This window comes from Seriola lalandi, unplaced genomic scaffold (genome assembly GCF_002814215.2).
Source record: "Seriola lalandi dorsalis isolate HSWRI2012SDOR001 ecotype SW California unplaced genomic scaffold, Sedor1 jcf7180002054291, whole genome shotgun sequence".
Taxonomy (NCBI): domain Eukaryota; kingdom Metazoa; phylum Chordata; class Actinopteri; order Carangiformes; family Carangidae; genus Seriola; species Seriola lalandi.
This window is the reverse complement of record NW_019524844.1, coordinates 637,431-658,496: the sequence shown is the minus strand read 5'-3', so window position 1 is coordinate 658,496 and position 21,066 is coordinate 637,431. Positions and strand designations below refer to the sequence as shown.

General features: G+C 40.5%; 1 protein-coding gene across 1 annotated transcript; it reads right to left on the bottom strand.

Moving 5' to 3' along the window:
• Positions 1 to 844: 844 nt before the first annotated feature.
• On the bottom strand, positions 845 to 20,336 carry strc1 (stereocilin 1). The gene is given in 30 exon segments (XM_087173901.1): positions 845 to 1,538; positions 1,541 to 1,623; positions 2,783 to 2,933; positions 4,213 to 4,310; positions 4,511 to 4,659; positions 4,767 to 4,909; positions 5,647 to 5,802; positions 5,948 to 6,123; positions 6,303 to 6,474; positions 6,777 to 6,867; positions 7,499 to 7,695; positions 7,882 to 8,017; positions 8,124 to 8,212; positions 8,332 to 8,467; positions 8,603 to 8,664; positions 9,312 to 9,452; positions 9,714 to 9,884; positions 9,985 to 10,023; positions 10,695 to 10,877; positions 10,964 to 11,093; positions 11,604 to 11,719; positions 12,272 to 12,458; positions 13,793 to 13,947; positions 14,122 to 14,232; positions 14,324 to 14,389; positions 15,591 to 16,406; positions 16,966 to 18,331; positions 18,814 to 18,838; positions 18,940 to 19,638; positions 20,132 to 20,336. Coding segments are annotated over 30 exon segments (6,330 nt in total). The 3' UTR covers positions 845 to 1,457.
• Positions 20,337 to 21,066: the final 730 nt, after the last annotated feature.

Here is a 21,066-nt window from a genome sequence, read left to right as displayed (position 1 = left end):
ACCAATTCTCTTCAGGACACTTGTCCGCAGTTTTTCAAGATTACTTGGCAGGTAGGCTGTGCCAAGCATCTTGGAGACTTGGGAACTTGCCACAGTTTTTCTATGGATTTAGTCTGTCTCTTCATGTGATCCCAGACTGACTCCATGATGTTGAGATCAAAGCTCTCTGGTGTCACACCATCTGTTGCAGGACTCCTTGTTCTTCTTGTTGCTGAAGATAGTTCTTTTTTGGCTCTGGCTGTATGTTTGGGGTCATTGTCACACTGCAAAATGAATTTGGGACCGGGCAGACACCTCCCTGGTGGTATTGCATAATGGATAAGAATCTAAGTATCTAAATTAATATACAGTACATAACCTTACAATGTCTTACAGATAGCACATTAGGATTTAGGGTAAATGCTGTTGCAGCACTTTGCTGTCCTGGGTCAGATACTATTTTCATACAGTCTATAAATAAGTCCATAATTATAATATTTAACTTACAATCCCATAATGTTGACTTAAAGAGTAAATAAACTGACTTTTGTATGAAATCTACTGTACATCTCACAATTTACACAAAGTAGATCGAAGTTATAATAAATATAAGTTTATATACATATGTATGTATATATATATAGATACACACACATAGTTAATAACTCAGATAAAAGAAGCCCACTATAGCGCCCTTTAATATTTGGGAGCTGTACGCCTCCATACTCATGTTGTCATAGATAAACATCAAACATTATACACAGTCTTACTGCCAATGTGAGATATTAATGAGTACTGTGAGAAGATCATTTTGAACAATTCTATTTCATGTGCATGAGTGCTAAAAACAGACAGAGTCGGTCAGTGAGAGTGCTTCACTTTAATAATTTAGGTCTATATTTATCACACCAGAAAGTGTGCACAACAATACAAAACTCACAGCAAAATAGACTGAAGTTGACCAATACTAATAAATCAGGTCTTATTGGGTATTATGTAATCAACTGACAATCGATATATAAATGTAGCAAAGATTAATGCTCTTACTCTGACCAAAATATTATATAATTTCACAAAAATATATATAACTTTGTAGGTTTGCAAGACAACTTTGATTTGTTAATAATGACTTTATAATAACTGTTTAATATTTTTAAGTGTTTGGGTTGCTTTTCTGGGTATGGCGTCACATCCCTGAGAAGGATACATCAGGACAGTAGGATTCATACAGGTTTATCAAAATATAAATAAATAAATAATTAAAATAATCCTATGGATGTTGGTAAGACTTGATGGATTTATTGTTTATACTGTGAAAATGTTTTTTTTCTTTGAATTAAACTTTTAATTTGGTTTGTTTTGTGCTCAATGTTAAAATGTTAAAGTGATAACTGCACAAAAGTCTTCCTGGACACAGTATAGAAATCCTGAAGTGCTGCCTATTTCAAAGAGGTATGTTATTGCACAGATCAATGAGATCATCTTGGTTCTGTGGCCAAGGAGGTGTCTCCTGATCCAGCAGGGGTGAGTGGGGTCATGTGCCAGGGCAGATCAGGTCATGGCAGGGCAGGACAATCAGCAGCATCAGCAGTCCCAGTATGAGACACACAGGACTGTGGCTCAGCGCCAGCCCCAGTGACTTCCCTATATGAACACAGTGAAACCAATACAAATGTAGAGCCATGCAAAATATGATCCCTGCGGCTTATCTGTCTTTGTACATTATCTCAAAAAAACACAGTGAAACAAATTTTAGAGTTTTTGACTACACTTTGAGTTTTTCAGTTAGCAATAAACACTGGTATAGGATGTAAAATGACATACCAATGTAAGTAATATAATACAGTAAATAGAATAATATTCAAGTGAACCATTTCTGTTTGGGTTTTTTTGGGGTTTTTTTTTTTATAAAATGTACGACGATGACATCATAGAAAGCACATATGAATTTCACAATTACTTTCAATGTGACAATGTGTCATCCGTTTCTCAAGGGCTGCACTGTGTCCCAATTCTACACTACATACTACTCTAACCATGTATGAACTGTGTTTACATTTAATAAATAATTTCAAGAGGCATATGTGTAGGTTTTGCAAAAAAAGCCCATTGGTACGAAGAGAATAAAGTGCTAAAATATCAAATAGACAGCACCAATTTTCACAGGGATTGTCTATCTTTTCTATGAACAAAAAGTTATGCCATCAGAATAATTTTTCATCAAAATAAGATTCTACAATTATATAAAAATTCTACATAGAGGGGATTTAAGTACACTAGAAGATGTCTATAGGCATTCTGTTCTTTGAGTATGCTGCTGATACACAAAGGAAATAGAGGAGCTACTTACAGCTGAAAAGCGAAATTAAAACAAATTGCAGATGATGCTGAGACAGATCCAGGATGATCTCAGACAAGAAAACAAAAAATAAATTATTACATATTTGAAAAAACATTTTAGCTTTTTCTTTGTAAATTTCATGTGGCAATAGCTTTCCACAGTAGTAGTAGGAACGATATGTGTCAGTGCCCATCTTGCGTCATTTCCCTTTGGAGCAAACATTAAGTACTTTATTTCTTGTATACAGACGTAAAATACACTATGATGGGAATATTAGTTTATAATACAGTATACTACAGTGTATAGTATTAGTATGGAATTGGGACACAACTTTGGTTAGAGCTTTGAGGGAGGTGTTCACCAGATAAACTGAATTCGGCAATTCTGAAAAATTAAGTATCTTTCTGAGAATGACCCGTCTTTACAATTTCTAACAGAGTTTCAAATGTTTCAGTGGTTTACCTCTGAAGTCTACAGGCCTGTTCTCCCAGGGTGTCAGCACCATAGCCAGGGCTGTCCTCTGAACATCTGACAGAACAGACAGCTGCTCATTTGTTACTGCAGTCGCCTGCTCATAGGAGAACATGCTGATCTGTCTGTGGTTTAATGCCACCTTGAGGAAATAACGAAACAGAGAGGCACATAGAAACAGAGAAACTGATGAGCAGGGATAAGATGAGACAACTTAAGGACTTGTTAAAATAAATTGTCTCAAAAAGTCAAAACAAGGCTGTAAAATGTTTTAATAAGTCTTAATTTACAAAAAAAAAAAAAAAAAAATGGTCTTGAATATTTACTGCCTTACCGAAACAATTAAGTTGAGAAAAAAGGGTTTAAAGTTTCTGTGTAACAGACAGAAAGTTATACCAGATAATGCCCTCATTTTGTGACTTTTAAGGCAGCGTAACCGTTTAAAATACACTGTCTCTCCCGTGGGATGCTTTGGCCTTGATAGTGCTACTATAGGTGTGTTTTGGTCTGCACTGGACTCAATCTTTACATAACCTTGACAAATTATACATTGTTTGAAAGTATCCGCCCAGCTAGCTTTCATTTGATATACTCATAGCTCTCTTGCTTTAGCATCCTAGATGGCTTTCTGTGACAGCTGTGGTTTATTTTATTTCTAAGGCATAATTATTTTAATATGATAAAACAGATGCAAAGAATAATGCAAATTTACACTGTGACTTCTCAGAAAATACACATTTTAAAATTGTAATATTTTTCATATGACAGAAGGACAAATTCTGGTCTTAGCTTTGACCAAATATGTATTTGCAGCATTTTGGCATTTTACAGCAGTAATGTTAAAACTGTAGGTTGTTAGGAGAGGTTGTGGGATGGTTCAACAGTGTCTGTATATACAAGAGGCTGCTCAGTCCTCTTTTGTGCAGTTTCAATCACCACCATCTGACCTGTAGTAATCACTGTCACTGCTGCTGGCTACTGAAGCTATTTGCTAAGAATTGACTCGTGAAGAAAGTGTCAATTTTAGCAAAAACTTAAATCAACTTAAAGTCCAGGTCACATTAATTTAATTAATTATGTCCTTAGGAATCATTGTTATCTAACTCTGGGAAGTGCTGAAAAAATGTAATAATCATAAATAATTCTAGATCATATTGTCCCTAATGGTTTTCCATCATGCACTCATCCTTTGGCCTGTTTGACTAGTATTACATTTTATTCTGTGTAGTATTAAAAATGTCTTAAAAAGTCTTGAATTCAACTTGCTGAACCATACAGAATCCATGATCAATATACCAACATGAACATAGATCAAGACACCTTGGACCCCAGAGGACAAAATGAATAAAAAGCTCTGAAATCCTCTTAAATCACAAGAGCCTGTGAATATTGTTTTGTTGTTTTATTAAGAGTCAACTTACATAAAACCGTGCAGGTGGTATTATTGAAATAGCCATAGGTGTGATTCCTTCGATTTGCTCTTTCACCAAAGCTGACATGGGGAAGTCTGGGAGACCAGCTGTAGAGAGTGGAAAATGTTTCAAAGACAGTGAAGTAGTGCAAAGGTCGCCTGAGTCCAGCTACAAGACACACAAGACATTTAGAGGGTGCCAAGAAAACAAATAATGAAAATAAGATAACTTTGACTCGAGGTTGTTAGCACACATTGCATGAGGCTGAGCTACAAATGTTCAGGCAAAGACAGTGAGTGAATCATACCTGCTAGAACCCCGATCTCAATGAAGACATCAGTTCCCCATGAGCTTATGGATCCAAAAGCAAGGCTGTGGGTCAGCAGCCCAACAAGCGCCTCCAGCTGCTCCTCTGAGCAGGGCAGTGTCAGCTGACCCAGCCTGAGCACTGCCTTACTGCAGCCACCAGGGGGAGACACAGCATGAGAAGAGAGTCAATTCAAATGTCAAACACCAGGGGCATCAACACCAACATCTTAAAATGCCTTTTGTTATTTGCTCACCTGAATTCTACGGCATTGAAAGAGTTAATCTCTGCGGTTTTAGCTCCGCACACAATATACCCCATGGCCACCAGTGTGCTGGAGTCAAGCTGGCTCGGACTCTGTTTGGTGGAGTTTAACACGGTGGTAAAGAGTGCAGCCAGCTAGGATGAAAACAAGAGTTATGATCTAGACATGATCTTTTAATGTACACTCAGTATATTAGGTACACCCAGCTGAAACTAATGCAGTCTAATACAACAGCCCTGCAAAAAGTCCTGGTGTTTTTAGAGTAGTAGTAGTTGATTCAACTTTATGGTCATTTTGAAAGCTTTGTTTGTGCTATTGTGCTGTTGAACTAGATTGGGTTATACTGACAAGTGTTTCTAACATTTAGTCTACTCTCATTGGTCTGAATAGGATCAACAAACTATTACAAAAAGAGGTTTGTCACCCTCTGCTTTGCGCCATGTTGTTCTTTGCATCTGTTTGCCTCTGTTATCCCACTTTATTCAAATTAAATGTATCATTCTTTCATTTACGTATCGGACTGATTTCTGTTACAATGAAACAGGTCTTGATTAAATTTTTGTGGTTCTCAATACGGTTGAATACTGGTGCATTAATTTACAAGGGCAAACAAACACCCACACCAGAGGTGTCCAACTATACCGTCTGACTACTGGAAATTAATTGACATCTGCCTCTTAATCAGAATCAAGAATTCACAGTGAAAAATTTCACACTTTACACACTGTGAAATACACATTTTAAAGCATAATATCTTATAGGGTAAAACAAACATTTTTTGATATTAACTGACCAAATTTGTCCAGTAGGTAATGCAAGCAGTATAGTAAATTAATGTTACCATGTTAACTGTTGTGGCCAAAGCAGTTACCTGTCTGTTGCTCCAATTGCTGACAGCACCCAGAGCAGCGATGCTCCTCCGCTCAGTCAATCGGAGGCTACTCAGCTCCTCTACTGTCAGTTCTATCGCTATTCCACCCAGCTGAGAGATCACAGACTGGGAGAAGGAGGAAACGGGGCCGTATATCTTCATGTACAGATGTCATTCCAGAGGGAACCAGCAAAGACAGAGTAGACACGCACTATTAAGACCTGTGACTGAGGACGGGAAACTACCCTGCCCAGCCTTAAATCAAACACGTCGAATGAATTAGACTACAGATGAATCTCACCTGTTTGACCTTCTTGAGCACCTGGTTGCGTTGGTAGGATGCAAGAAACGGGTCATGACCCATTAGCTCCAGACAGTTGGAGAAAGCGGATGGAGACATGCTTGTCAGACTGCTGGAGGTCCAGGCAGCGGGAGCTATTGTATGTAGAATCTCACAGGAAGGAACCATAGGAGTCGCTGGTCGAGGACACAGACACAAATATCTGATCAGGAGATGCTGATGACTTGATACAGCATATCACTTCATGTGAAGCATGTGACGTCAACAACTTCTATTATAAAAAGGAAAAAAAATATTGTTTTATTTATTTATTTATTTTTAATTAAGTGTTCTTGGCTTAAACAACAATGCTCACGTGACAGAGGATTTATTTTGAGGAAGCCCAGGAAAAACTGAAGGACAAACTGCTGCTTTTGAAAAAATTCCATCCTCTCGTTCTCGTTCAAACAGTGGCTCCCCACATCGCCACGTTCCCACTGACGCTGGTTCATGAACAGTTTCTCTATATTCCCCACGGTCATCAACGCCTGTGGGAACACAAACAACAACACACATTTAGAGACACAGATACACACTTATAGTTTACGGGAAAACAGGAACTCCACCACCTGATCCTGACACCTACTGGAGATGTGACACCTGAGGGATTTATTTACATGCCTTCATGGGCCTGGCCTGGAATAGGAATCAAGTAACAATCCCAACGCCTCACTGTGGATTTCTGGACATCGAATGAATCTGTTACAGGGGCGAGCTTCAGATTTTATTCGATCTGAGGATCAGTTAAGATGTAATACCAAAATGAATCAAAGCACAGCTTTGAACTCACCATGGAAATCTCCTGCAGACTGCTCTCAGGCAGGAAGAAGAGAAAGCGGTCCACCTGACTGAGTGTTGTCTGGTTCCAGTTCTTGACCGAGCTGAGAGGAAACATCGGAACACTTCATCATCTTCCCTCAATTTCCTGCTATTTGATTAGCTGGTATGCAAACAGCTTTTGTCACATGAAACCGCTCCCATATAATTTTGATATTATGCTTAAATGTAAACTTACACATCTCACTCTATAGGTTGACAAAGTCCCACATACTTTAAAGCTCTACTCTATTAGATAAACTCTAAAAAGGACATCATTACCAGGCTGATTTCTCAAGTTTACTTAGTTGTATTTTGTCGCAAGAGAAACTGGAAAATTTGCTGATTAACTCATAATGGTAAAATATAATATAAAAAAACCTAAATTCAGTGACTATTAACCTTTTCATTTAAACCAAAGACAAATTATGTTATTTAATTTTTATCTATTTAATATTATTTCATTATTTTTACTTTTATTTTAGTTTATGTATTTAATGTAATTTTCTTTTTTGATATTTTCTTTTTATAATGGAAATATTATTATGCTTTTTTTTTTTTTTTTTGGCTTACCAGACACATGCCCAGCATATTTAATGGCATGGTTATACTGCTTTGCTGTTTGTAAATTCATTGTTCAATTAAACAAAAAACAAGTATTTTGTAGCCCCTGTCAGTTTGAGGTGATAATTTTACCCAAAGGTGGCAGGTTCTTGCAGGATACGAGCCACTATGTCCATCTTGCTCCTGGTGTAGCAGAGCCCCAGAAGAAAATAAAGGTTGTCAATGAAGAAGCTGCGGTCCACCTGAATGAAAACCTCATCCCCCACAAACGGTGCCATAACGCCCAGTGAACGAAACTCCTCCTCAGTGAACACCCCTGTGTACATGCCCTGTAGAGAGGAAGCCCACATATCACTGATCACACTGCAAACATAACAAACAACTAAAACTCTGCACTGTTAAACACACATCTTCCTGTTTTCAAACTTGGCTCTCCATCGTCTTGTTTCTTTGCCTTTTTTACTTTTTAAAATAGTAGAGGGATCTGAAAAGCAACACAGTGTAGCTGAACTGACCATCCCCTGCACCACTTTGTCCACCAGCAGCTCCTGTTTTGTTCTAGCCAGCAAGAGAAAGTGACGAGGGTCCTGAATAATCATCTTCCTCAGAGTGTCCATCATATCTGCAGGAAACTTCTTAATAGTGCTCACACTGCAAGTAACCACACAAACACACAGGAACATATCATAATGAGATGAAGAAATATTTCAAAGTTATGTCACCACATTAACAGTGGAATGATTAACTTGTGACTTACGGCATGGACAGGGCAATCTCAGCGCCAAGATTTTTAAGCAGCTCAGAGAAGAACTCCAGCTGATACAGCTCCTCAATCACACACTTTTTCTGTCCAGAAGAACAAAGACAAATGACAATGAATGTTTAGATATAAATATATATCACATGCACTATACTGTAAAAGAATGAAGTCAAATATCTTATAAAAAGCAGAATGGCAAATTTACCAGTGAGGTGTGAAGAGGACCAGGCTGCTGTCTGAGGACGGCCAGGATTCTTATGACTGCGGACGGTGACGAATCAGCCTGAAACCGTTCCTTTAAGACCTTGCAGTTCACACCTTGACCCAGTGTTCCCAGACTCCTAATTGCATAAAATAATGCTGAAATAATGCTACAACGAACCAACAAGGTTAAAAGACACTAAGAAAAATAAAATCGGCTGCCGATAGTTTTCAAAGGAATGAGCACATTTATCACAGATATGAACTGTACTTACAGAAAATGTTGTTTGACCATGTTTGGTTTATTATCAAGCACCTCTCTGAAAATTGCTTTGGCCTGAGGAAGAAAATGTAAAGAAATGTTATTTTTTGTAGTTGCTGTAACATGTTGTTTTATGCAGGTTCTGAGCTGCTTTCTTCCCCAGTTTTCCTTATGAGAGACGAGAGGGCAATCTGATATTAGCACCGTATTTGTCTGTGCTGTTTGTATTCACAGGCAAGTCCATTCACAGTGTCAGTGTTGATGACGTCTCCACTTAATAATTTAGCAGCTCATCAAGATACTGTCATATGCACCCTCTCATGACAAACAGAGGAAGCACGAAGAGATCATCACACAGAGTAAAAGTCGCAGGGTCAGGGTAAGATGCTTTCACATATTCACACACTGTAAGCGACACTGTGTTGGTGGCCAGTGGGGCCAATTATTAATTCATCACTGTTAATCTCTAAATTAAAGCTTTTCTATTTATGCGTGAACAAGCAAAATTCTAGTGTACAAGCAAAACAAAGTTTACCGAGGTCAAAAGATAAATCTATCACGCACATTTTTACAGGATAGTGCAAAATATAACTGTTTACCACTTTGCATATGCACCCTGTGATGGGGTCTCATAAACACATTTTTTAAAAGGCACTGAGCACAACAGGTTTAATATCATGGTTTTTACGACGTGTGCTGATGCATGATGGGCTGTGCAATACCTGCTGTGTATTCCAGGGTTTTGTGGATAGATTGATGCTGTTGTTCACAAGCAGACGGGTCCTGGCCAGGACACTGAGCAGAGGCGTGCAATAGAGCAAAGGCTCCACATCATCCAACCAACTAACCACTTCTGGGAAGCCCTGGTCAAAACAGAGGTAAGACAACACAAGGAACAGTTTTACAGTTTGTCCTCTACAGAACAAAAAAAAAAACTAACTATATATAATAACTATAAGTCTGATAGCTCAAATATGAAATCTACCAAGAGAAAGTGACAAGCTTTACTCTTTTATTTGCATATATAAAATAACGAGTGTTTGAAGTGAGGGAAATTACTGCAGGTTCATTATTCCAATTTCGCTTTCATTTTATTTTTCTTTCCTCTCCCCACGTATTCATACCCATAGTTTGGTGGCGATAGCGTTGGCTTGTGGTGGGCTGAGGCCTGGTGTGTGCTGGGCCATGGCGGGCAGAGATGACAGCAGCCTGTCAGAGGTGAGGGTCAACAAGGTCTCTGTCTTCATTCCCATGATGAGGGAGCCGAGCTCCTGCAGCTGGCCTGGAGCGGTCAGCTGGGCAGAGGGGAGGAAGGTGTGTGGGACAGGGTGTAAAAATGCAGAGAGGATCTCTGTACTAAATTCACATTGTGATGCGTTTACAAAATCAACTCACTGTGGTAGTCGAAGACAGTTTGTCTACAATTACAGAAGCCTGAAAAACATACAGAATGACAGCAAATGAATAAAAATAAATTACCTTTCAAGTAGTGATTTTTACTCAAACTCTGTTTATATTAGGTGAAATATTCATATCATATCTTCACCATTCACTAAAATAAAAAATAAACTTCTGTGGGCTTCAACAGCTGTGGTCCACACAGCATGTTTGTCATGATGGAGTTGACAAACTATTTGTAAGTCTGAAGAGGTTAATCATCTCAAGACGCCCTATGAAATATAAAAGCAAGACAACAGCTGTGAGGCTGAGGTAAAAGCAAAAGGCTGTAGTTCAGATAATGGTTGAAGGTGGAGTAAAGCTCTGGTCTTTGCCTCATGAGCCACTTCACCTCAGGGGTCACTGTGCTGAAGACCCACTGCCTGTCAGCTGTTCCTCAGCAGCTACAAGCTCCACCAGCTGCCAGGAAACTTAACCATGTACAACAATCAATGGCTTGTGCAGTGAAAGGGACTGAGTAAATCCCCACTCACTGACACCTGATCTTTGTTTTGTACAAAAGACTCAGTTCACTATTTAAAAAAAAAAAACTTTATATGGCAAAAGAAATTGAGCTATAGATGATGTGTGTGTGTGTGTGTGTGTGTGTGTGTTCGCCACTTCCTACATCGTCCACTCTACATTACAGGTGGAGGTCGCTCCTCTACCTGTGCAGGGCTGAAGGAAACAGAGTCGAGGGCAGGGAGGACAGCATGCAGCTGTGATGGTGTGAGGCCCTGCAGGAAAGTCACACCCAGCAAGGGCAGGAGGTGTGCGAGCTCTGCCAGCTGAGCAGGACTGAGCGAGGAGGGGGCCTTCAATTCTGTGCTGTTCAGTAACAAACTGGAAATCTACACAAGCACAGAGACAGTATATATATATAATTATTAATTATTAAAAATAACAAAGAAATGCTTATTAACTTTTCTGTTCTTACCAGATGGTTGGACAGGTTGAGTCCCTCACGTGTGCAGTTCATAACGATGTGCTGGATGACACTGGAAGCCTCAGTGCCTTTGTACACAAGGAGGTCCTTTGGGTCTGCCAGGCATGAGAGTTTACCCAGCCTAAAATTACATACAATGTTTAACACACACCAACCAGGGAACAGACAGCTTTCCTTTCAAAAAGCTAAGTGCACATTTTAAAAAAATTAAATTACAAAAGAAAATGGTTAAGCTCATCAGGAGCATTTATGGGGTCAAGTCTGCAGAGGTACTTTCTTTTGATTCAGTGACTGTTTTGCCGATAGCACAAATGACCACTGCATAAATGTCTGATATTTAAATGTTAAGTCCACAAATGCAGAAGAGAAAGATGTTGGCAGTATAATGGTTCAGTTTAGTTATTTGTTTACGTTTTTTATAAAAATGTATTTCTGACTGTTATTTCAGTCCATAACAGGCTACCGCAAATTACTTATTCTACTTGTTTTCTTATTATCTGATCTATCATCCCCAATGTCATTTACCCTTTAAAAAAAAAAAAAATTTAACACTGCTGCCCACCAGACACTATATTGTTAAGGTTCTAGTTAGATTCATGTCTAATAAACAGTGTCTGTGGTTATTCCAAACCTGGTAAAATCCTGAGCTGTCAGGTTTGTGAAGGTGCTGATGAGGCTGCGAGCGATGAATTCCTGCTTTAGAGAAGTGAGGTTGTTTCTCTGCAACACATCCAGCCCGTCCAACAGCTGTGGATAAACACAGTGAAATATATAGAATTTTTGGGAGTGTCTATTAATTAATTATAACAAAACAAGGTCACATTCATCTGGGGGGAAACAGCTCAGCTAGGTCTGTTCAAAGGTAACTCAATCTGTCCAAAGCTCACTCATTAGCATTTTATCTTGTTTATCTCATACATACAAAAACCAAACTGCAAATATGTCAACATGTAGTTATTCTGTATGTTGTAGCTAAGCTAAGCTAAACTAAGCTAACCAGCTGCCTTTAAAACTATTAAAACTATTCCTTCTTTTACATTCATGTTTTAGTGCTGAGAGATCAGTAGCAGACTATTTTCCGGTCATTGTTAATTCATGTGTTCCTATCTTTACTTATTGAACATTACTGACAAGCATATGACACACATTGGTGGTGACAGAGAAAGAAGACGCTGTCTGAGCTTTCTTTTGACCAGTATGTGACAAGTAGTCCTGCTGTGCCCTGGGGCTAATCGAACTCACAGAGTCCTGGTTTCTCGGGTTTCCCAGCCAGGTGTCAGAGCTCAGAGGTGCTGTTACCTGAGCAGATGAGAGGTGTTGGAAGTTGCGGAAGGGCAGGTAGGTGATCAGGTTTCCAGTGTCCCTGATGAGTGACTGATGACCTCTGCTGATGTTGGATGGAGACATCACTTTGCTGTACCACAAGCCAAATGCCTCCCGCTGGTCCAGAGTCATGTGCTCCAAGTTTCTGTTAATGGTCTCCCTGCTAGAAAAAAATATATATGTATATAATATAAATAAATAATATATGAGAAGATTGATACCCCTTTAATGAATCTACCAGGAATCAATAAGCTTGCCTTATGCTTGCAGCATAAAGACCTGGAACCAGGGGGAAACAAACAAATAAACCAAACAAAACAAAACAAAACAAAAACCTACATGTAAAAAAAAAAAGCAATTGTGGTTCTTTTTTTTTTATGTTTGGACAGAGCCAAGCGACCTATTTTTCATTATTTCCAGTCTTAATTGTAAGCTTAGCTTATTGCCTGCTGACTCCATGCTACATACAATATTTAGCCTATAGATGTCATAGTTGTACCTAAGTCTCAGCAGGAAAGTGAATAAGTGGGATGTGGCAAGGAAGGTCGGCGGTAGTCATGGACAGTTGTACTGCTGATCTACTGTTCTATTGTTTGCAGCATCAAATAAAAAAAACTAAACTGATGATTATGTAGAATTTCAGGAACATTGTGATTTTCCACATTTAATGACCCATGAATCAACATAAAACACCTACACACACATTAGAAGCTCTTTCTAGATTGAAATCGAGTCAGTGAACTAGTTTCCTTTACTTGCTATGTATAATGCATGTTCCTGGCACCTCGGGGTGCAATGACACATCACTTCTCACCGAAGCCCGACACCAGGCCAGTGACCAGATGGGAGCAATAACGTATGTAGGAAAGTGAGACTGCATGATTGTGCACCAGTGAAATAAATCAGGGTGTTCATCACATATTCTCTGCAGATGTAACAAGGAGACAAACTCAGTAACCACTTTGTTGCTAGAATAAACTACATTCACCGTTAAGGTGCATAACATGGTGCATTCTCCCAACAGAATTGTCCATTTGGCATGTTACAGTGAATGAATGCACCCTGTCAACATGGATTACTCTCAGCCAGCTTTTAGGCACAGGTTTAGCCGAGAGGTTTATACTCGTGACTGTCATGCCTCGTGTTCAACAGATCCAAACATGTATTCTTAATCACACAGTTTCCGACTTGGGTTAATGAATTAGATTCTGGTACAACTTCTCCTACTGGCAAAGTGCAGAGAGAAAACAATCTTGGAGACAAAAAATCCAGCAACAGAAAAACAATATATTTAAACTGTGGCCCGAAAAAATGTTTATCTGTTAATATTCCAGAGTACAAAATTAAACAGCATCACAAATGAAAAAGTTCAGTCTTAGTATTCACACGCAGGTGCATCAGAGAAATAATACTGCTGTTACAATAATCCATGATAAATGCGTTTCATAATAGTGGGTATTGGGTCATTAGAGACAACAAGCTGACACCATCACTTACACAATGATGTTGTTCTGCAGTGAGGGCAAAGATTGGATGTCAGCTGGGCTAGCTGAGGCCAGCAGGGGAGCCAGCTCAGGGAAGAGACTACCATCTTTTACCACGTGGGTCTGGAGCAGCACTGACACCATCGTGGACAGGTACTTATCTGGCAACTGGAAAAACAGAAGCAAATACCAGTATTGTATCAGCAAGAATGTGGACTGTGTAATCAACTGGACTAAACAGACTCTATGCGTGAAGCACAGACGCAAGAATCCTAGGAAGAGAGAACCAAATGTGGTTAGTGTATAGGTTTCACATGCACGTCAAAGGGTGTGCTTATTCACCTGCAGTCTCCCCTTGTTTCTGCTGTAGTACTGAAGGATCAGTCTGACGGTGGAGATGTGAGCTGTACTGAGCACTGACCTCAGGCGGCTCAGCGGTATAGTGAAGTACTCCTGGAAACATAGACACATGTGGGTATTAGTCCAAATAAACATACGTTTTACAACTTTACATTATCATTTAGGTGATGATAGTATATCTTACGTTAATGACAAAGACTCCATCACTGGTCACATCTCTTGCCGTCTGCATCAAGCTGGTTAGTACTGTCTACAGAAGAAAAAAAACACACACACATTCAGTTTAGACACTATCTGAAGAGACATTAATGGCAACATATGATCTGGGAGTCTGTTTTGACACATTATGTGAGCCTGTAGTGACTACATGCAAAGGAAGAGATTCATCATGTCGATATCGATGACAGGAGTGCAACAGTACACCAGCTGTAGGCTGCCTGTACACTGGGGGTCAACTGCTATACAGTGACACAAATTGTAACTGATATGGATGAATAATTAGATAAACTATAAAGTCAATGAATTGTTCTACGCAGAAACTGATTGAGTCCGTATGAATAAAAGATGAGGGAGAATCTCTATTCTCACTCTGCTCTGATTAACCTGCAGAGTGCATTTGCAAGAGAAGTGCTGAAACGCAGTATTCTCCATTAGTTCTCACTTATAAACCGATTCTTGTCCATTCTCACAGTATAAGAAGTAAAAATGGCAAAAAGTTAAAATCCCCAACCTCAGATAACTAAAACAGAAAAATGCTACTTAGACATTATTGAATGAGAGATAATAACCAAGTATAATAATAGTATAGTATAATATAATATAACCAGTAGTCAGTGGAAAGTAACTCAAGACAGTTACTCAAATACTGAACTTTTTACTCCTCTACATCTCTGGCTCATAACATTAGTCACTAGTTACTTTACAGATTCAGACTATTAATATAAAACATAATCAACTAATACATTATGATACACTATTATTGATTCAGCAGTATGTAATGTAGGTGAAATTAGCTGCACCTTTACCAGTAATATATATCATTTTGAAATGGGCCAATATCCATAAAGAGTACTTTCACTTTTGGTAATTTAAATACATTTTGATGCTACTACTTGTGTACTTTTGAAAGCTTGAACTTTACTTGTAGAGTATTTCTACATTGTGATAGTGGTACATTTACTTCAGTAAAAGACCGTAGTACTTCTTCCTCCACTAAGAGAAACCCTAACACTTCTGAATAACGAGTACTTTTACTTTTTACTTTTGATAGTTTTAGAACATTTTGCTGGTAGTACTTTAAGTACTTAAGTGAAACTTTTAACGCATGATTAGTAATTGCAGTAGAGTACTAGAGTATTTCTATATTGCAGTAATGCTACTAGAATGTGAATGCTTTTTTCAAGGCTGATGATTTTCTTTTCAAACGTTTACTGCACAATCAAACTACCTACCCCGAAGCACTGCAGCAAGACCCTCTTTTTGTCAAAGTTGTTTTCCCTCTCGAGATAGCGAACTACAGACGCTAACACACTGAGTCTTATGTTTTCTGTGACATGCAGCGAGGTGTTCTGGACCTCCTCAAGAGCCAATAGGACCACTACAGTAGTGCTGACTGCCTGCTCCAGCACTGTAGCCACACGTGGAGTCAGCAGATCCTCCACCCTGGACCTCAGACTCTCCACCCAGCAGCGCACTATCATCTGCAGGGCCATACTGGGACTGGCCCCGGGCTGGCAGGCTGAGGTGAAGTCGGCTGAGCAGGTCCAGTTGAATCGCTTCACCAGGTTTCTGGCCAGACAAGAGTTAACTGCAGTGGTGCTGTTCTTGGTAGTGGTGTAGTTGGTGTAGGCGGTACATATGCTGCTCACCCAAACACTGGACGGCTCCCGGGACAGCAAAAAAAGAAGAATTGTGTTATGGCATATAGAGGAGACAAAATTGGCCTGATCGTGCTCCCAGCAGAGAGTCAGGAGGGCTGCATCTGGAAGAGATACACTCCAGCTGGAGTACTGGCACTGCTCAGCAGGGTCGAATCCACTCAGGTCACCTCCTTGTCCCACACCGCCATCAGGAGACACCCCAGTATTTGAATGGTTAGCACAGTGCTGTATCAACCAGGTGTTGTCCTGATTGGTCAACAAGTTCTGGAGGATGGTATCATTGTTGCAGACTTTGGAGGTGAAGTTGGACGGGTCACTCTCAGCGCAGAGAGCTAGTTCAGTCATGTCCACGATGATGGGACGGGTCCACTCAGAGTACTTGCACACCTAAGGAACAGATGATGTGACTACATGATCAACATACAAATTCAGCACAATGGCATTTTAACTTGTTTTCTGTAGCAGTTTTCTGTTGCTCCTCTAGTGATTAATACTGCTGCCTTTAGTTCTCTATGTGCATATACAGAAGAGTTCATACAGAGTTCAAGACTTGTATATGGGGACGAATGTGTGTATGCGGACACATATAGTACAAGTACTGCCTTGTATTCATTCTGGTTTCCTTGTAGCAGAGGTGTGTGACCACACCAGCTGAAACTGCTGAACAACCAGCTGTTGATCCAATCACCTATTTATGTCTCTAGAATTACATGGTCTGTATGTTGTGCTGATGCTGGTCTTTTGACTGAAATGTTCACTTTTCTATTTCTTTTTTTCGCACGTGGAAAGAATTTAATCTTTTTGCATCTAAAGAGCCTCTCCTACTGTGGAGGCAATGTTTCTATGAAACGGGACTTAAAATAACATCTGTCATTCTTTTATTTGTGTATACAAGTTGATTAGACTTTGGATAAACAGAGCCATGTCATCCAGGTAAAATACCCACCTGTGGTAACACCTTTATGTCCTCTATGTCTGTGCAGACTGAAACCAGCCATTTGTTCTGAGGGTTTTCTAACAGCTTTTCAAACACAGGCGCCTTGCAGCAGACGTTCTTCTGAAAAGCCAACTGATCATTGTGCCAACAGAAGCCAACCACTGAATCGTCCACCTGCCGTTCTCCCCACGTGTGGTAGTCACACCAGTCTGCGATGTTGAAGGGCAGGGTTGGCTCAGGGATTGGAATGGTAAGGGATGTTTCGCAGTGATTCTCGAGCCAAGCGTTTTCCTGATTACTCAGCAGGCTGTTTAGAAAAGTTTTGTTAGAGCAAACCTCTTTAGCGAAACCACTCTGATCAAGGCGGATGCATTGTAACAAAACATCTGGGGCGATTTGCATCAGATCATGCCACTCGGAGTACTGACAAGACTCTAACATTAAGGAATCTGGGTTAGGGAGTGGTAGGGGAGGAGGGACGTTTGTGCAGTTTGGCATGAACTGGAAATTGTCAGGGTTGGAGAATAAAAGCATGAAGAATCCGGTGTGCTCACAGATTAGTTTGGTAAGTCTGGAACTGTCCAGGCTCATGCAGAACTCCAGTAAGAGGGGGTCCACCGGCATTGTGGGCTGGTCAATCCACTGCTCATAGGTGCAGAAATGACTCACCATGTACCCAAGGTCTGCAGAGGAGTTGGAACAGTATGCATACAGCCAGCTGTTCATCCGGTCTGAGAGCAACTTCCTCATCAACAAGGCATTGTTACACACCTGCTTCACAAACTCCTCACGCTCATTATCACTGCAGAGTGTCACAAGGACGGCATCCACCATCTTGTTTTCCAACCAGCTGTTGTAGTTACAGGCGAGCAGTTTGAGGTTGGGGGCTTCTCTAGCTACTCGATGAGGCGTAAATTGAGGGAGGGAAAGAGTCTTAGAGGGAGGGGTGACGGCAGGGGAGGGCTGCGTGTCCCCAACACTGCAGTCAGGTGACCTGCTGAGGAGTGGAGACACCAGTGCCTGAATAATATAACACGTGGTGCTCCACACCTGCTCTATCTGGTTAGGGCGGAGGGAGTTTAGCGCCTGGCAAAAGGTGAGCACAGATGTAGACGACCCCACTCTTGAACCCGTGAGGATGTCAGCGCACAGTGTGTCATTGAGCCTGGCCAGATTGTGGCGATCGCACTTGAGAAGGATGTCGTGGCTGTTTTCTATTGCCTCTGAGACGCTGCGCTGGAAGGGGACCCTGAGAGGACTCCGGCACTCTGGCCCTGGATATGTGCACAGAGACTGCTGTGGAGGCAGGAAGATGTCCAGGAGGATGTCAGTGATGGAGTCAGTGAAGGACCAGCTCACATTGTGGTTCATCCCCCTAAACAAAACACATTTAATAATTAATTTCTAATAGTCCTTTTTGTAAATTTTAGTTTATATCCATGTTTACTGCTAGTATCCTTCTTCACTGACTTTGTTGGTGGGTTGCTCTGCTTCTGAGCATGCGTTTCTCCCCATTTTGTATTCCCATGTCAATTTCTTGCCAAAAGGCACCATGGGAGTAATGGTTAATTTCTCCCCTGAGGTTTTTCTGCACACAGGCCTGTACCTGTGACTTTTCACTAACATGTTTGTAAATTGTTAATAGAATTTCATGCTGATAGAGCCATAGGATTGCTCCAACTCTGAGTCACCAAACAATGTCTATGTGAAAGATGAATGGGACGTTTACTTCCAGAACCAGGAGTGCCAGAGATAACAGCAGGAATGTGCGCACGCACAACACAAACAAAACAGACACCCAGTGTTAAATTCATGGCTCCACAGTTCTATTAGTGTTCAAAAGCTTCAGCGACTTACCACATAATGAGCTGCTTGAGATCTCCTGCAAAACAAGTGGGAAACCAATTTAAGCAGCATAAAGAATTTGTAATAAAGGTACAGTTTAGAAAAAAATGACATGGCACTACTCAAATGATGTTTTACCTTGCTTACAGGTCTCTTGTCCGTCTAAAGATGGTATTCTTATTCCAAACTGTAAAGCTATTTTGATGTAGTCCATTGGTACTTGGAGTAACATTGCCATGAACTTTGAGACATTTGTCACAGCTGCATCCATGAAGTCGCTCACAGAGCTCATCAGAGTCCCAGAAAGAGGGATACTTGACAGTATATTTATAAAGGTTTGCTGAAGACCATTTAGTGCTGTCGCCACTGACTCCTCCATCCTGAGGTAGGCCCCGGAGAAGCTGAATGACTCGGCATTGCTGTTCAGAGGAGAGCATGTCTGGGATCTCAGAGACGACACAAACATCAGCAGTGGCTTCCCTAACTCCAGGGACACAGTCTTTGTTAACTCTGCCTCAAGGCCACAGTCCTGCTTCCCAGACAAAATACAGACTAAAATTTTGGGAAGGTCATCTAAGAATCTCTCTCTCAGCAGCGGTTGGAAGAGAGCGTACAGGTTACTCAGTACACTATAGTATGCATCTAATGAAAACGTCTCCTCTGTGGGAGAGAAGATGAAGCTGCGTGTGTTTTCATTTTCACCGGACAAAGCGTGGATCTGGTTAATAACTTTCTGGATGTCTTCCTCTAATTTGGTGGCCTCCTCAGGAGCCTGGTCAGTCTGTCTTTGTATTACTTTGGGTTGAGAATGCACTTGCTTGGCATCACATATGATCCCTGTAGACAATGAGAAAACAAAAAAAAAACAAAACACAATTGTTCATCTCCTCTCTGCTATTGTGAAAACTGGAAAGTCACAAATTTAACATATCAAGGACTGTTTGATTTTTTTTTTTTAATTCCTATTTAACCATTTAATTCCCATTAAGGTTTGAAGTCTTTGTTTCCAGACTTGATAAGAAAACAAAACACTGCTCCTTTCTACTAGACTAAAAGTGTCTATTTTGAACTTACCAAACAGGATGCACACCATGTACGCAGCTGGTGTCGACCGCATTGTAAGTCTCCTGAGTCAGACGCAGGCAGGCAACCAATCCAGATAGTAACAAATATATTCCGCTTGGTTTTATCCTGTAGATGAGACAGAGCTGTTCAGCTGAGGCAGAAGAGCCGGGTTAAGAACAGGCGTCATACTGGTCTAACTGCACAGACTCAGTGTTCACACAAAAACGCATTGAACCAGCTTGTCGTCCATCCATCAAAGTTCAACCTGCGCCCATCATCAGGCCGAGGTGACGCTCCCTCCTCTTACATGCCACTCTCAGAGGCCGCAGCCTCTTCACCTCCGCGTCTGCCTGCAACTCTACACCTGCCCTGAAAGCTGCGTAATTAAGGACTCCGGTAAAGGGCGCAGAGGTAGGTGCGAAGCTCAGGCTGTGAAACGCAGAGGGGATTTCGGCAACAAGCTCGGCCATCGCTGCTGAATTATTAACCGGGTGTGTTGATTAACTCCTCCGACTGAAACCCGAGTCCCGTCAGAGCAGCCAGAAGACACCAGACTGACGGCCGGAGGATTTACATGACATGTGCGCAGACTCTGGCAGACAAACTCTAATCCCCATGTACAACCTGATGTTGTCTCAGGGGTGTGATGCAGACATACACGTGAAGCAAAACAAACTGAAATGGCATCAATTAATCCCCCAGAAAAATTCTATTCGGGGGTAAATTATATTAATTTCAACGGTATTTTTTGTACATATTAACGCAATTCAATTGTGAATTAAATTGGGGTGCCAATTTAGAAAACCTCATTCAGGCTATACTAAATAAAATTTGTACCATAAATGAAAAAAGCTAAAAGTTCAGGGGTGGCTTAAATGTTTTCTGCTGAGCTTTACTGTTTTTAAAAAACTCTTTGGGAGAACCCCGTTCACATGAAATCCATTAATTGTTCATTTCAAATCTAAATTTAACAAGTTAATTAAATCAGTCATGTGAAAACAAACCACTCCTCAAAATTAAATGTCTATGTCTACTTTGGTTACTGAGCAAATTCTAAAAGACTATAAATTAAAATTAGTGCAAACCCTGCTGACATGAATACTCATCAGTTGGGCCCATTTGAACTGAATAAATCAAAAAGGCACAGGGCCTAAGGTTTGTGAGTCTGTACATTTAAAGCTCGTACAATCAATAGTCTGT